Source organism: Mustelus asterias, chromosome 14 (assembly GCF_964213995.1).
Source record: "Mustelus asterias chromosome 14, sMusAst1.hap1.1, whole genome shotgun sequence".
Lineage (NCBI taxonomy): Eukaryota > Metazoa > Chordata > Chondrichthyes > Carcharhiniformes > Triakidae > Mustelus > Mustelus asterias.
In genome coordinates, this window is record NC_135814.1 from 102,176,651 (window position 1) to 102,194,436 (window position 17,786).

At 49.7% G+C, this 17,786-nt stretch overlaps 1 protein-coding gene across 1 annotated transcript in view; it reads right to left on the reverse strand.

Moving 5' to 3' along the window:
• LOC144503930 (uncharacterized) overlaps nucleotides 1-17,786 on the reverse strand; it is a 130,435-nt gene that overhangs the window by 31,629 nt on the left and 81,020 nt on the right. Inside the window, 6 exon segments of the mRNA XM_078229063.1 lie at nucleotides 2,312-2,347; nucleotides 3,328-3,363; nucleotides 6,207-6,281; nucleotides 8,949-8,984; nucleotides 16,655-16,717; nucleotides 17,631-17,657. Coding sequence (XP_078085189.1) covers nucleotides 2,312-2,347; nucleotides 3,328-3,363; nucleotides 6,207-6,281; nucleotides 8,949-8,984; nucleotides 16,655-16,717; nucleotides 17,631-17,657 — 273 coding nt within the window.

Here is a 17,786-nt window from a genome sequence, read left to right on the forward strand (position 1 = left end):
AGGCGGGATGCCTCACATCCTTTAAAAAGTACCTGGATGAGTACTTGGCACATCATAACATTCAGGGCTATGGGCCAAGTGCTGGCAAGTGGGATTAGGTGGGAGTTCAGGTGTTTCTTGGGTGTCGGTGCAGACTCGATGGGCCGAAGGGCCTCTTCTGCTCTGTGATTCTATGAGTGTGAGTGGGATTGGCTTCTCTGATCATTATTCTTATTTCATGATCAAACCTCTCGAAGTGGTGGTGGGGGCGGGCGGGGGGGGGGGGGGTTGGGAGGGGGAGGGGGGGGTGGTGGGGGTGGCAGGGGGGGGGGCACTCCCTGTGTAAGTCTCTCGACCAGCATCGCAATAAAACACTGGCCATAGGGCAGCGCAGTGGCCCAGTGCATTGCTGCCCTCACAGTGCCAGGGTCCCAGGTTCGATTCCCGGCTTGGGTCACTGTCTGTGTGGAGTTTGCACGTTCTCCCCGTGTCTGCGTGGGTTTCCTCCGGGTGCTCCGGTTTCCCCCCACACTCCAAAGATGTACGGGTTAGGTTGATTGGCCATGCTAAATTGCCCCTTAGTGTCCAAAGATGTGCAAGTTAGGTGGATTGGCCATGCTAAATTGCCCCTTAGTGTCAGGGGGACTAGCTATGGTAAATATATGGGGTTATGGGTTAGGGCCTGGGTGGGATTGTTGGTGTGGGCTCGATGGGCCAAATGGCTTCCTTCTGCACTGTCGGATTCTATGATCGCGTTGCTGCCTGTGGGATCTTACTGTGCACTGCCCACATTACATCAACGAGTGCATGTTCCTTGCAACCAAGGAGGGGTGACTCACTCCAGGCTCAATCTCCCCTTCGCCTCCTGCGTTACGGTGCAGAAGGAGGCCATTCGGCCCGTCGTGGGCTGGAAGGAGGTCACCAATCTGCTACCTTGGGCAAACAAGGACGATCGAATTGGACACCGTGTCATTCGATGGTGGTGACTCAGGAGGCACTGTCTCGATTCAGCGTGTTTCTGTCCAGTATTCTGCCCCCTACTCAGTGTAGATGTTCCAACAGCGCAGTCCAAACAGAGACGTGAACTGTGCAGCCCCTTAGACCAACTTCACGGGCGTATTCCGCGTGGCTTGTCATAACAAGCTAGTAAACTTGTTCAAATTGTGCCCTGGGATCGGTCATGTGGAGTGATGGGGGATTGTTGAGGGAGGGGTGACGGGGAGATCTAACAGAGGTGTTCCGATGATGAGGGGGATTCGAGTGGAGAGAGTGTTTCCATTGGCAACCAAAGGCACGCAGAGTTAACTGAGCCAGAGCTTTGTGAGAAGAATTTTCCCGCAGCGAATCGCGATGGCCTGGAATTGGCAATTGCCCGAAAGGGGGAGGGAAGCAGATTCCGAACGGGAATTTGGATAAAAAAACCCGATGAGGAAAAATCTGCTGTTTTTTTGGAAGAGCCGGGGGAGAGGGACAAAATGGGTAACTCTTTCGAAGAGCCATCAGAGGAATGACGGGCCAAATGGCCGCTTCCTGTGCTGTAGTTCACCTGTCCTGGGCACTGGGTCCATTTTGCCTTGATATACACAGCACTGACCACTCCCAGGACCGGTGAGCAAGGTCCGATACAGGAGCGGATCTTAATTGCTCGACCATCCTGATTCTCATCGAATCATCGAACCCCTACCGTGCAGAAAGAGGCCATTCGGCCCATTGAGACTGCACTGACTCTTTGACAGAGCGTCTCACAAAGGTCCTATCCCCATAACTCCATGTATTTACCCTGCTAATTCACCTAACCTGCACATCTTTGGACACTAAGGGGCAATTTAGCATGGCCAATCCACCTAACCTGCACATCTTTGGAGTGTGGGAGGAAACCGGAGCACCCGGAGGAAACCCACGCAGACATGGGGAGAACATGCAGACTCCACACAGACAGTGATCCAAGGCTGGAATTGAACCAGGGTCCCTGGCGCTGTGAGGCAGCGGTGCTAACCACTGTGCCACCGTGTTGCCATGCCCAGACACTCAAAAGAGCCTCGTTTGGAGTACTGGGGTGGACTCGTGGCCAGGGTAAGACTGGCAACTGTGTGCCTGCTCCTCGCCAGAGGACAACCCATTTGGGACTGACCCCTGGGTACCAGGGAAGTGCATCTGAGTGACCCCCCGGCTGGAAGACACCTGGTTGCTACACCAGCGATTTATCGATTCACCCGCCATTATGATCTAGGACGGCCACATTTGGGACTAGCAGCTCACGTCTGCTGTCCAAATGTGTCATTCAATTAGCACAGACACACTCAACAAAAAACACGGCCTAGTCTTTTCTTACTGGTAATCCAGCCTGACCAGGAACTCCCCTCGCACCCTGAAAGAAAGAAAGAAATTGATTACATTACGAAGCAAAGTATAAAAAACTCACATTGCTGAAACGCTGTCAAGCCGCCTTCAATAGCAGCAGCCCCAAACCCCTGCCTGCTATCGTCCAGAAGGACAAGGGCAGCAGATACCTGGGAACACCGCCACCTGCAAGTTCCCCTCCGAGCCACTCACCGTCCTGACTTGGAAATATATCGCCATTCCTTTGCAGTCGCTGGGTCAAAATCCTGGAACTCCCTCCCCAACAGCACTGTGGGTGTACCTACACCTCAGGGACTGACAGATGTCCAATAATAATCCTGGAACTCTCTCCCTAACAGCACTGTGGGTGTACCTGCACCTCAGGGACTGACAGATGTCCAATAATAATCCTGGAACTCTCTCCCTAACAGCACTGTGGGTGTACCTACACCACACGGACTGGAGCGGCTCAAGAAGGTGGCTCATCATCACCTTCTCAAGGGGCAATTAGGGATGGGCAATAAATGCTGGCCTAGCCAGCGACGCCCATATCCCAAAAACAAAATTTTACTGTGGCCAATCCACCTAACCTGCAGAGTCCAAAAATGGGCAGGTTAGGTGGATTGGCCATGCTAAATTGTCTTTAGTGTCCAACGATGTGTAGGTGAGGTGGATTGGCCATGCTAAATTGTCTTTAGTGTCCAAAGATGAGTAGATTAGTTGGATTGGCCATGGTAAACGCGCGGGGTGATGGGGATGGGATAGGACAGGGCCTGGGTAAGACACTCTGTCAGAGGGTTGGGGCAGACTCGATGGGCTGAATGACCTCCTCCTGCATTGTCGGGGTTCTATGATTAGATACTCTCCAAAAGCGGAGTTTGTATATTCGGGGGATATTTTTTCTATGGATTTATCCAGCGATGGTGAGACCATCCTGGTGTAAAGCCTAATTGTGTACAGTCCTTCAATTTAGTATAATCTCCTCATGGGTAAAGGAATTCTGCCTACCTCTGCACCAGGGACATGGGTGATGCCGTCAACCGCCTGAGGAAAGATAAGAGTTAATCATTAAATACTGATTTAATTTGAATACAGCGAAAGATTTTCCCTCTTGTGTCCGGACATTAAAAAGTCCCTCAGAGCAGAGCTGGATTGGAGCTTCGTCCACTCCCTCACCAAGAGGGTTCTTGCTATCTCTTCGAGTTTGTGTTGCACGTCCCCTTTGCCTTGCTCCCCCACCCCTCCCTGCACACAAACCTGAGGGTCACCGAGCTCACTCGATAAACCCTTCGCAGAGACGCAGGGCTGAAGTTACCAGTGATGGGCGGTCGTGGGAATTTGGGCCACTGGACTGGCAGGCTGGACTCCTGCCATCATCCCAACAGTGCCCCTCCCAATATTCCCCGGCTCCCCTCCCCAGCCATTTCCCTCAGGTGTTGAAACGCCCACCCAGAAGTGGCAGGTATCCAATTGGAGGGGGAAACTTCTAGACGGTGAACAGTTCCCCCCATCTTGACCCCCGCCCTTAGTTTGTCCCAACGCACACCCCCCACCCCCCCAACCCCCACTGGGCCATCTGTCACTTGTTCTTCAGTTCAGCTTTCACTCAGCACTGACCTTTGTTCTCCCATTAACGCATTCTGTGACCTTGCCGCTAGCAACACTTCTTTAGTCCTTAATGCTCATTAGCTCCGACCTTTCCATGACCTTCTATTTGGCCCCAATCATAAGACCACAAGATATAGGAGCCGAATTAGGCCATTCGGCCCATCGAGTGTGCTCGGCCATTCAATCATGGCTGATATGATTCTCATCCCCATTCTCCTGCTTTCTCCCCGTAACCCTTGACCCCCTTATTGATCGAGAACCTATCTATCTCTGTCTTAAAGACACTCAATGACCTGGCCTCCACAGCCTTCTGCGGCAAAGAGTGCCACAGATTCACCACTCTCTGGCTGAAGAAATTCTTCCTCATCTCTGTTTTAAACTATAAACCGCTCTCCAATTGTATCGTCCATCACATCTCCACTCTTTCTGGTTGTATCACAGCTTGGTATGGCTCCTGCTCTGCCCAAGACTGCAAGGAACTACAAAAGATCGTGAATGTAGCCCAATCCATCACACAAACCAGCCTCCCATCCATTGACTCTGTCTACACTTCTCACTGCCTCGGCAAAGCAGCCAGCATAATTAAGGACCCCACGCACCCTGGACATTCTCTCTTCCACCTTTTTCCTTCGGGAAAAAGATACAAAAGTCTGAGGTCACGTACTAACCGACTCAAGAACAGCTTCTTCCCTGCTGCCATCAGACTTTTGAATGGACTTACGTTGCATTAAATTCATCTTTCTCTACACCCTAGCTATGACTGTAACACTACATTCTGCACTCTCTCCTTTCCTTCTCTATGAACGGTATGCTTTGTCTGTATAGCGTGCAAGAAACAATACTTTTCACTGTATACCAATACATGTGACAATAATAAATCAAATCAAATCAAGATCAAAATCAAACTCTTCAGCTCAGAAGTCCCACAGAGTCGAAATGTTAACTCTCTCTCCATAGATGCTGCCCGGCCTGCTGAGTTTATCTCGCATTTTCTGTTTTTATTTCAGATTTCCAGCAGCTGCGGTGTTTTGCTTTTGTCCAATTATTGGGGAGCTAATTTACCTCAGCTGGCCATTTAGAGAGGCCCCTCGAGGTATTGGGAATTGAATTTTTAAAATGTCCTCTGTTACTGGACCACCTCCTAATCTTCTGTACTAGAGGAATTACAATCCTCGTCTCTACAACCCTTTCAGTCCCAATGTCATCCTCCATTGCAACGTTCCAACGTCAACACAGACTTCCTGAGATGCGGCGCTAGTCCTGATGTCCTGTGACTAAACCTTTGCAGAACCGTAGCACGACTTGCGATCCTTTGCATTTCAACTTCAGCTGTTTGCAAACCAACTCATAGAAGCGCACTGGAGAACATGCCCCTGTCTACATCAATGGGGACGAAGTAGAAAGGGTCAAGAACTTCAAGTTTTTAGGTGCCCAGATCATCAACAACCTGTCCTGGTCCCCCCATGCCGACACTATAGTTAAGAAAGCCCACCAACGCCTCTACTTTCTCAGAAGACTAAGGAAATTTGGCATGTCAGCTACGACTCTCACCAACTTTTACAGATGCACCATAGAAAGCATTCTTTCTGGTTGTATCACAGCTTGGTCTGGGCTCCTGCTCTGCCCAAAACTGCAAGGAACTACAAAAGGTCGTGAATGAAGCCCAGTCCATCACGCAAACCAGCCTCCCATCCATTGACTCTGTCTACATTTGCCACTGTCTGGGAAAAGCAGCCAGCATAATTAAGGACCCCACGCACCCCGGACATTCTCTCTTCCACCTTCTTCCGTCGGGAAAAAGATACAAAAATCTGAGGACATGTACCGACCAACTCAAGAACAGTTTCTTCCCTGCTGCCATCAGACTTTTGAAAGGGCCTACCTCGCACTAAATTGATCTTTCTCTACACCCTAGCCAAGACTGTAACACTACATTCTGCACTCTCTCCTTTCCTTCTCTATGAATGGTATGCTTTGTCTGTAAAGCAAACAAGAAACAATACTTTCTACTGTATACTAATGCATGTGACAATAATAAATCAAATCAAATCAAGAAACATAGAAACTAGAAGCAGGAGGAGGCCATTCGGCCCTTCGAGCCTGCTCTGCTATTCATTTTGAACATGGCTGATCATCGAATTCAATATCCTGACCCCGCCTTCCCCTCCCGATATCCCTCAATCCCTTTAGCCCCCAAAAGCTACAGAAAACTCGTGTCAAAACCACTGCAAGTTGGCCCACGTGAGCCAGCCATGGTAACAGAAGGGGGATTCACTTACACTGCCCGCACTGTAGACGTGTCCGGGGGGACCAGGTGGACCTGGCAATCCGACGCCATCACGGCCCGGCTCACCCTGAAAGCAGACCAGAAACAACACAATTCAGAATTCCATCACCTTGATCGATGAAGACAACCAACTCTTCACAAAATTCCATTACCTCAATCAATGAATCATAGAATCTCTACAGTACAGAAGGAGACCATTCGGCCCATCGAGTCTGCACTGACCACAATCCCACCTAGGCCCTATCCCCATGCATTTACCCTAGCTAGTCCCCATGACACTAAGGGGCAATTTAGCATGGCCAATGCACCTAACCCGCACATCTTTTGAGTGTGGGAGGAAACTGGAGCACCCGGAGGAAACCCACGCAGACACGGAGAGAACGTGCAGACTCCGCACAACAGAGACCCAAGCCAGGAATTGAACCCGGGTCCCTGGTGCTGTGAGGCAGCAGTGCTAACCACTGTGCCACTGCCCCTAAAATTGGATGACAACAACAAATCTGTTTTACTCATTCATGGCCATGTGCGTCGCTGGCTGGCCAGCATTTATTGCCCATCCCTCGTTGCCCTTGTTCAGAAGGTAGTTGTGAGTCAACCGCATTGCTGTGGCTCTGGAGTCACATGTAGGCCAGACTGAGTAAGGACGGCAGATTTCCTTCCCTAAAGGGACATTAGTGAACCAGATGGGTTTTTTCGACAATGGTTTCATGGTCATGAGTAGATTCTTAATTCCAGATTTTTTTTGTTATTGAATTTAAATTCTACCAGCTGCCGTGGCGGGATTCGAACCCGGGTTCCCCAGAACATTAACTGGGCTTCTGGATTCATAGTCGAGCGATAATACCTCTAGGCCATTGCCTGCTCTTTTCACAAAATCGACAGAGAAACAGTGCCAAGGGGCTTCATTCTTGCATGGCTTCAGGCTGGCATGATGTGGAGCTACAAGCGGAGAATGCCACCCCCACACCGGCCACCCCTCTCCAATCCCGGTAGTCAGCTGACATTGCCTCAGGGTCAAAGGTGCTCAAATTGGGGCCAACAACCAACATGAATGACAAAAGAGCCCGAGCCCCGGGTTTGGGGGTGGGGGGGGGAGTGGATTTATACAGCAAGTGTTGGGGGTGAAAGCAGATTTAATAACTTTCCAAACAGAATTGGATAGAACCTTCAAAGAGGCGACATCCCATTGTGGCCACTGAAAATTGCAATGGAGCGCCCTCTAATGATAGAAGAGGGTTAGAGCGGGATTAACCATTGGTCTTTCGGTCTACAACTCTCTAAGTTTAAGTTTAAAGCTTATTTTATTCGTGTCACGAGTAGTCTTACATTAACACATTAACACTGCAATGTAGTTACTGTGAAAATCCCCTAGTTGCCACACTCTGGCGTCTTTTCGGGTACACTGAGGGACAATTTAGCATGGCCAACCCACCTAACCAGCACGTCTTTCAGACTGTGGGAGGAAACCAGAGCACCCGGAGGAAATCCACACAGACACGGGGAGAACGTGCAGATTCCGCACAGTGACCAAAGCCGGGAATCGAACCTGGGTCCCCGACGTTGTGAGGCAGCAGCACTAACTGCTGTGCCACTGTGTCGCCTGGCAGTGCAGCACCCCCGACAGTGTGGCACCTCTGGATGCAGCACCATTGGAGTGCTGCCCTGGATTCTGTGCTGACGTCTCCAGAGTAGGGATTTGAACCCTCGATCTTCCGACTCAGAGACACGGGTGCTGCCGGCAAGGTGTTGCATTGGACGGAATTGCTGCTGGTGAGGTGTTGCAGTGGACTGCATTGCAATCAACGCAACAATGCCATTGCAGAGTTTCCATTTCCTCCATGACTGACAGTAAAATGTTTCCCTGTGGTTGGGACGGCACAGTGGCACAGTGGTTAGTTCTGCTGCCTCATAGCGCCAGGGACCCGGGTTCGATTCCCAGCTTGGGTCACTGTCTGTGTGGAGTCTGCACGTTCTCCCCATGTCTGCGTGGGTTTCCTTCGGGTGCTCCGGTTTCCTCCCACAGTCCGAAAGACGTGTGGGTTAGGGTGCATTGGCCGTGCTAAATTCTCCCTCAGTGTACCCAAACAATGTTAATGTAAGCTTACTTGTGACACTAATAAATAAACTTTTACTTTAACTTTAGAAATGTTAATCTGGAGCCTCTCAGCTGGGCCGCTTTGGAGAGGGAGCCCCCACCCGCTCCCCCGGGACCTGTATTTAATCCTTCGAGCAATATCGGGAAAACAAGGTGACTGCCAGTGCTTACACTGCTCTCCGTGGGATCCGGCTGTCCGCAAACCAGTTGCCACATTTCCTACATTGACCGCATTTCAAAAAAGTACCCGATTGGCTGTCAAGCACTTTGGAGAGGTGCTGCAGCTGTGAAGGGCGCTACGTAAATTCAGGTCATTCGTTAAATGCTTAAATCCCTGAAGTGGAGATGCCGGCGTTGGACTGGGGTAAATACAGTAAGAGTTTTAACAACACCAGGTTAAAGTCCAACAGGTTTATTTGGTAGCAAATGCCATTAGCTTTTGGAGCACTGCTCCTCGTCAGATTTCCACTCCATCTGATGAAGGAGCAGCGCTCCGAAAGCTAATGGCATTTGCTACCAAATAAACCTGTTGGACTTTAACCTGGTGTTGTTAAAACTCTTACTGTGTAAATCCCTGAACCCAGGGCCAATCATTATCCCTCGGTGGCTCTGTTTTGAACAGCGATCCAATATCGTTACCTTCATGCCTGGATCTCCCTGGACACCTTTTTGACCCTGAGATAGAGGGAAAAACACAAGGGTTAGAATGGATGAATCATACTTGTAGCTCTGGTAAGATAAAGCAGCGAGTTCTGGTGTCTGCCATTGATCAGCAGGTGGGAAGATCCCCAGTGGGTTCAGATCCAACCCCAGACACGTGAAGGCATCATCTCAGCTGCAACTCTCCATCCAGCACTGAGGAAGTGCTGTACTGCCGGGAGGTAACGCTCAGAGTGAGATGGACATTTCTGGAGCAGTCCTACACTACCGGGGATCTTTTGGATCAGATGTTTAACTGGGACTCCATCTGGTCCCTCAGGTGTGACGTGATAGACCTCATGGTGTACCCCTTCCCCAGCCCCATGTCCTGGCCAACATTCATCCCTCAACCAACATCCTTAGGACAGAACTGGTCATTGTCGCAATCCCCTTTGTGGGAGCTTGCTGTGCACTCATTGGCCGCTCTGCTCCCTCCAGATGTGACATGAGGACAAACTTCTTCACCCAGCGAGCGGTTGGGGTCTGGAATGTGCTGACTGGAAGTGTGGTGGAGGCAGCTTCAATCACGAGGGCATCAGATGATTATTTGAATAGAAACCGTTCCTGTGGAGTTTCCACACTCCCTGTGGAGTGCCCCAGGGATCTGTTCTGGGACCCTTGCTGTTTGTCATTTTCATAAATGACCTGGATGAGGAAGTGGAGGGATGGGTTGGTAAGTTTGCCGATGACACGAAGGTTGGTGGTGTTGTGGATAGGTTGGAGGGATGTCAGAAACTGCAGCGTGACATAGATAGGATGCAAGACTGGGCGGAGAAGTGGGCAGACTAGTGTGCGGTTGACGGAGGGGAACCGGTGGGTGTGGTGTTTTTGGATTTCCAGAAGGCATTCGATAAGGTGCCTCACAAATGGTTGCTGCAGAAGATTGGGGCACACGGAGTTGGGGGTAGGGTGTTAGCGTGGATTGAGGATTGGCTATCCGACAGGAAGCAGAGAGTCGGAATAAATGGATGCTTTTCTGGTTGGCAGATGGTGACTAGTGGCGTGCCGCAGGGATCGGTACTGGGGCCTCAACTGTTTACTATTTACATAGATGATCTGGAGGAGGGGACTGAGTGTAGGGTAACAAAGTTTGCTGACGACACGAAGATAAGTGGGAAAGTGAATTGCGTGGGGGAAGCGGAAGGTCTGCAGAGAGATTTGAATAGGCTGAGTGAGTGGGCGAGGATCTGGCAGATGGAGTATAACGTTGGCAAATGCGAGGTTATTCACTTTGGCAGAAATAATAACAAATTGGATTATTACTTAAATGGAAAAAAATTACAACATGCTACTGTGCAAAGGGACCTGGGGTCCTTGTGCATGAGTCGCAAAAACTCAGTCTGCAAGTACAACAGGTGATCAAGAAGGCAAATGGGATGTTGGCATTTATCGCGAGGGGGATAGAATATAAAAGCAGAGAAGTCTTGCTGCATCTGTACAAGGCATTGGTGAGGCCACAGCTGGAATATTGTGTGCAGTTTTGGTCCCCTTACTTGCGAAAGGATATATTGGCCTTGGAGGGAGTGCAGAGAAGGTTCACCAGGTTGATACCGGAGATGAGGGTTGTAGATTATGAGGAGAGATTGAGCAGATTAGGTTTGTACTCGTTGGGAGTTTAGAAGGCTGAGGGATGATCTTATAGAGGCATATAAGATAATGAAGGGGCTGGATAGGGTAGAAGTAGAGAGATTCTTTCCACTTAGAAAGGAAACCAGAACTAGAGGGCACAGCCTCAAAATAACGGGGGGTCAGTTTAGGACAGAGTTGAGGAGGAACTTCTTCTCTCAGAGGGTGGTGAATCTCTGGAATTCTCTGCCCACTGAAGTGGTGGAGGCTACCTCGTTGAATATGTTTAAGTCACGGATAGATGGATTTCTGATCAGTCGGGGAATTAAGGGTTATGGGGAGCAGGCGGGTAAGTGGAACTGATTCACTTCAGATCAGCCATGATCTTATTGAATGGTGGGGCAGGCTCGAGGGGCTAGATGGCCTACTCCTGCTCCTATTTCTTATGTTCTTATGTTCTTAGAAGTGGCAGATGGACTTCAACCTGGATAAATGTGTAGTGGTCCATTTTGGCAGGTCAAATGGGATGAAGGAGCATAATATCAAGGGTAAGACTCTTAGCAGTGTAGAGGATCAGAAGGACCTTGGAGTCCGGGTCCATAGGACTCTTAAATCGGCCTCGCAGGTAGAGGAGGTGGCTAAGAAGGCGTATGGTGTGCTGGCCTTCATCAATCGAGGGATTGAGTTTAGGAGTCGGGAGATAATGATGCAGCTTTATAAGACCCTCATCAGACCCCACTTGGAGTACTGTGCTCAGTTCTGGTCGCCTCATTACAGGAGGGATGTGGAAATGATTGAAAGGGTGCAGAGAAGATTTACAAGGATGTTGCCTGGATTGGTTGGCATGCCTTATGAGGATAGGCTGAGGGAGCTTGGTCTTTTCTCCTTGGAGAGACGAAAGATGAGAGGTGATCTGATAGAGGTGTACAAGATGTTGAGAGGTATAGATCAGGTGGATTCTTGGAGGCTTTTTCCCAGGGCTGAAATGGCTGCTACGAGAGGACACAGGTTTAAGGTGCTGGGGAGTAGGTACAGAGGAGATGTCAGGGGTAGGTTTTTCACTCAGAGGGTGATGGGTGAGTGGAATCGGCTGCCATCAGTGGTGGTGGAGGCAAACTCGATAGGGTCTTTTAAGAGACTTCTGGATGAGTACATGGGACTTAATAGGATTGAGGGTTATAGGCTTATGGGTGGCACGGTAGTACAGTGGTTAGCACTGCTGCTTCACAGCTCCAGGGACCTGGGTTCAATTCCTGGCTTGGGTCACTGTCTGTGTGGAGTTTGCACATTCTCCTCGTGTCTGCGTGGGTTTCCTCCGGGTGCTCCGGTTTCCTCCCACAGTCCAAAGATGTGCGGGTCAGGTTGATTGGCCATGCTAAAATTGCCCCTTAGAGTCATGAGATGTGTAGGTTAGAGGGATTAGTGGGTAAAATATGTAGGGATATGGGAATAGGGCCTGGGTGGGATTGTGGTCGGTGCAGACTCGATAGGCCGAAGGGCCTCTTTCTGCACTGTAGGGTACCTATCTATCTAGTCAGGTAAGCCTATATATAAGCCTAGGTAGGTAGGGACATGACCGGCGCAACTTGTGGGCCGAAGGGCCTGTTTGTGCTGTATTTTTTCTATGTTCTATGTTCTATGTTCCTGGGGTATGGGGAAAGAGGCAGGGGAATGGCATTAAGTACGCATGCTCATTTGGAGAGCTGGTGCAGACACGATGGGCCGAGTGGCCTCCCTCTGCGCCGTAACAATTCTGTGAGCACAACAGTGGCTAGACTTCAGCAGTCCTTCACTGGCTTTGCGATGTCCTGAGGCTGTGACAGGCACTAGAGGAATGTAACTTTTTCCTTCTTCTCATTCAACCTGTGCTGTTGACCGATACAGAGTTCCATCTGGTCACTTAGAATCCCTACAATGCAGAAGGAGGCCATTTGGCCCATCGACAACAATCCCACCCAGGCCCTATCCGTATAACCCCATGTATTTACGCTGCTAATCCCCTGACACTAAGGGGCAATTTATCATGGCCATTCCACCTACCCGCACATCTTTGGAGCGCGGGAGGAAACCGGAGCACCCGGAGGAAACCCATGCAGGCATGAGGAGAACGTGAAAACTTCACACAGATAGTGACCCAAGCTGGGAATCGAACCTGGGACCTTGGCGCTGTGCGGTAGCAGTGCTAACCACTGTGCCACCCCACTTAACCAAGAGGACTTTTAAAAAAAGCAAAGCTCACTGAATCCAAGGCCTAGATCCAACATTAAGGAGAGGCTGGATAGACTGGGACTTTTTTCTCTGGAGCGTAGAAGGCTGAGGGGTGATCTTATAGAGGTCTATAAAATAATGAGGGGCATAGATCAGCTGGATAGTCAATATCTTTTCCCAAAGGTAGGGGAGTCTAAAACTAGAGGGCATAGCTTTAAGGTGAGAGGGGAGAGATACAAAAGGGTCCAGAGGAGCAATCTTTTCACACAGAGCATGGTGAGTGTCTGGAACAAGCTGCCAGAGGCAGTCGTAAAGGTGGGTACAATTTTGTCTTTTAAAAAGCATTTAGACAGTTACATGGGTAAGATGGGTATAGAGGAATGTGGGCCAAATGTGGGCAATTGGGACTAGCTTAGTGGTTAAAAAAGGGGTGGCGTGGACAAGTTGGGCCGAAGGGTCTGTTTCCATGCTGTAAACCTCTATGACTCTATGAAGGATTATTAAACAGCGACCTACCATGGCCAATGGGTTCACACCCTAACCAGCAGAATTGGACACGACAAGTCTTCCCATTGGACCTCCTATTGATCGATGAGCAATGGCTTGTAATCTGACCTCTACTGTCTCAGAATATCTTACAAATAGTGCTATTAGGACCTGATCATCCCACCCTCACAGAGTCCCATCCATTGACTCTGTCTACACTTCCCGTTGCCTTGGCAAAGCAACCAGCATAATTAAGGACCCCATGCACCCTGGACATCTTCTCTTCCACCTTCTTCCGTCGGGAAAAGAATACAAAAGTCTGAGGTCACATACCAACCAACTCAAGAACAGCTTCTTCCCTGCTGCTGTCAGACTTTTGAATGGATCTACCTCGCATTAAGTTGATCTTTCTCTACACCCTAGCTATGACTGTAACACTACATTCTGCACCTTTGCCTTTCCTTCCGCCCTATGTACTCAATGAACGGTATGTTTTGTCTGTATAGCGCGCAAGGAACAAGACTTTTCACTGTATCCTAATACATGTTATTACTCTCCCTGTGTCTGCATGGGTTTCCTCCGGGTGCTCCGGTTTCCTCCCACACTCCAAAGATGTGCCGGTTAGGTTGATTGGCCATGCTAAATTGGCCCTTAGTGTCCAAAGATGTGTGGGTTAGGTTGATTGGCCATGATAAATTGCCCCTTGGTGTCAGAGGGATTAGCTAGGATAAATGCGTGGGGTTATGGGGATAGGGCGTGGGTGGGCTTGTGGTCAGTGCAGACCCAATGACCCGAATGGCCTCCTTCTGCACTGTAGGGATCCTATGACTCTATGTGACAATAATAAATCAAAAATATTTGAATAATCGTGTGGAACACAGTGGGGTAGTATGGGACGAGTTGCAAAGCTCTTTCAAAGAACTAGCATGGGGCACAATGGACAAAATTTTAAAAAATTTATTCGTGGGACATGGCTGACCAGCATTTACTGCGCCCCCCCCACCCCCCCCCCCAGAGTTGTCCTTGAACTGAGTGTCTCATTCAGAGGGCAGTTGAGAGTCAACCACATTGCTGTGGCTCTGGAGTCACATGTAGGCCAGACCGGATAAGGACGGCAGATTTCCTTCCCTAAAGGACATTAGTGAACCAGATGGGTTTTTCCGACAATGGTTTCATGGTCATCAATGGATTCTTAATTCCAGATTTTTTATTTTTGGCTTCCTTTTGTGTTAGATTTCATGAGGGAAGAAAAAGTAGGTTTATTGGAGGATGTGGGGTAGGCCTCAGACCAGCTTGAGCAGCTTAGGAATGGAGAGGTTAGTCACCTTCCCCTTTGACCATGAGTTTCCCCGGGGGGGCAGTGGATCCGATGATGCATCGTCCGAGTTACTCAGGTTTCGACACATTCCTTGTCTGAGCCCAGAAACACACGCATAAAAACACTGAGAGAAACCACAGCTACCATCTCTCAGGAAACTCTGTGAGGTCAACATCCTAGATTGGAACCCTTGAAAGACGTTCCTTTCACACACACACAAAAACAAATCTTCCTCGCCTCGCACTGCTCTTGTTGAAACAGCTGGAAGGCATTATGTCGACAGCTGGAACAGGTTGCCAGAGGAAGGAATGGCGAGGTCAGGGCGCTGCCAAGATGTTGTAACAGGAAGGATTGGTATCCTGGTCCGGTTGGCCAGAAGGCCTCCTTTGTCAACAGTCTATTTTACGATCGCGTCAACACCCACCCACAGCCAGCCGGAGACAGGCATTTCTTAAAGGCACCTTTACCCAGAAAGAGAGGGATTCCGGGACAATCCTCCCATGGGGAGAGAAAGCCACAAAGGGCAGCGAGGGAAGCTCGTCACATTCTGTCCGTGTGATGTGACATTGTGAGCGCCCACCCCCCCACCCCCCCCCCACCCCCCGCCCCCCCGCCTTCCCGCCCACCCCCTCCACTTTGACCAATCCGGCCAGGTGCGTGTTTGCCAATTAAAATGGCTCACCCAACACTTCTTCATGGGGCTGGCGAACTCATTGGACAAGTAAAAAATGAGTACATTTACAGAGAGAAAGACCATAGAATCCCTACAGTGAGGAGGCCATTCAGCCCATCGCGTCTCCCGACTCTTTGGACACTAAGGGGCAATTTAGCATGACCAATCCACCTAACCTGCACGTCTTTGGACACTAAGGGACAATTTAGCACTGCCAATCCACCTAACCTGCACGTCTTTGGACACTAAGGGGCAATTTAGCATGGCTAATCTCCCTAACCGACACATCTTTGGAAACTAAGAGTCAATTTAGCATGGCCAATCCACCTAACCTGCACATCTTTGGACACTAAGGGGCAATTTGGCATGGCTAATCTCCCTAACCGACACATCTTTGGAAACTAAGAGTCAATTTAGCATGGCCAATCCACCTAACCTGCACATCTTTGGACACTAAGGGGCAATTTAGCATGGCTAATCTCCCTAACCGACACATCTTTGGAAACTAAGAGTCAATTTAGCATGGCCAATCCACCTAACCTGCACATCTTTGGACACTAAGGGGCAATTTAGCATGGCCAATCCACCTAACCGACACATCTTTGGAGTGTGGGAGGAAACCGGAGCACCCGGAGGAAACCCATGCAGACCCGGGGAGAATGTGCAGACTTCACACAGACAGTGACCCAAGCCGGGAATTGAACCCAGGTCCCTGGCGCTGTGAGGCAGCAGTGCTAACCACTGTGCCACCGTGCCCACAAGAGAGGAGACAATGACACAAGCATATGAAATAGGAGCAGAAGGCCACTCGACCCTTCCAGCATTCAATAAGATCACGGCTGATCTGACTGTAACATCAACCCCACATTCCCGCTGACCCCGATAACCTTTCATCTCCCCTGTTAATCAAGAATCTATCCAGCTCTGCCTCAAAAATATTCAAAGACTGTGCTCTTTTGAGGAAGAGAGTTCCAGAGACTCTTCACCCTCTGAGGGAAAAGAATTCTCCTAATTTCTGTCTTATATGTGTTCAGGAAGCTGGTGGCGCCAGAGTGAATTCTTTGACAAACCTTCACCCCTAGCATTGCAGACTGTCCAAACCAGGAACGCCCGAATTGGAACTTGCATCCTCGGAGGTGTTGGCAACTCTGTGCCACCATTTTGCCAAAGGGGAACCATTGTACGCACTCTGAAGAAGGGGTCAGTTCAGGGGCCGCATTCCCTCCAGCCAAATGCACCAAATCCTCCGACTGACTGGGAGCCAGATGGACTCTGCCACCAGAGGCCGGCTTGTGGACGTCGCAGCGGGAGTAGTGGTGAGTTGGACACGTGGCGGCCATTTGCTTTCCTACTCTCAGGGCAGTTTGACGCTCAGCCGCGACTCTGCATCCTCACCTGTGGGCCAGCGGGTCCTATTAACCCAATCTCTCCTGGATATCCTTGGGGTCCCTGCTCTCCCTGCAAAAACAAACAAAATTGAAGTTACTGATTTACAATCACGCAAGTGGAAGTGACTGGAAACATTCAGATTCCAGCCACAGCTCAGTTAGTAACGCCCGCGCCTCGTTGGTCAGAAGTTTCTGGGTTCAAGTAACGTCGGTGTGACGTGATCAATTGAAGAGTCTGCGTTGCTATGCCGACACTCAGATAGATGTATGTGGGCTGGCGGATTAAAATGGCTGCCACCCCTTCCCCCTCCCCCTCCCCCATCCCCCTATCCTGTAATCATGATGATGAGGCGGTGACACCAATGACACAGTTGGACGGAATACACCTCCGCTCTCTAGTTAAGAAAGTCCACCAATGCATCTACTTTCTCAGAAGACTAAGGAAATTTGGCATGTCCGCTACGGCTCTCACCAACTGGTCGTGAATGTAGCCCAGTCCATCACGCAAACCAGCCTCCCATCCATTGACTCTGTCGACACTTCTCGCTGTCTCGGAAAAGCAGCCAGCATAATTAAGAACCCACGCACCCCGGACATTCTCTCTTCCACCTTCTTCCGTCGGAAAAAAGATACAAAAGTCTGAGATCACGTACCAACTGACTCAAGAACAGCTTCTTCCCTGCTGCCATCAGACTTTTGAATGGACCTACCTCACACTAAGTTGATCTTTCTCTACACCCTAGCTATGACTGTAACACTACATTCTGCACTCTTTCCTTTCCTTCTCTATGAAGGGTATGTTTTGTCTGTATAGCGTGCAAGAAACAATACTTTTCACTGTATACTAATACATGTGACAATAATAAATCAAATCAATGTTACTGAGCCAGCGGGAAGCCTCGTGTGTGCCCAGCCGAACCACGTGTCTAGACAACCGTCTGCAGACAAACAGACGCAGGGAATCTCCGACTGTCAACTCTCACCTGTTCACCTCTGATTCCTGAGTCACCCTATTGAAGTGAGGATAAAAAAACAGGGCATTAGAAACAGGAGCAGTTCAGGCGATGCCTTAAACACTCAAATTTTAGGTTGCCTTGCTGTAAGACGAAGGGTCAACCAGGCTCGAAACGTTGGCTCTA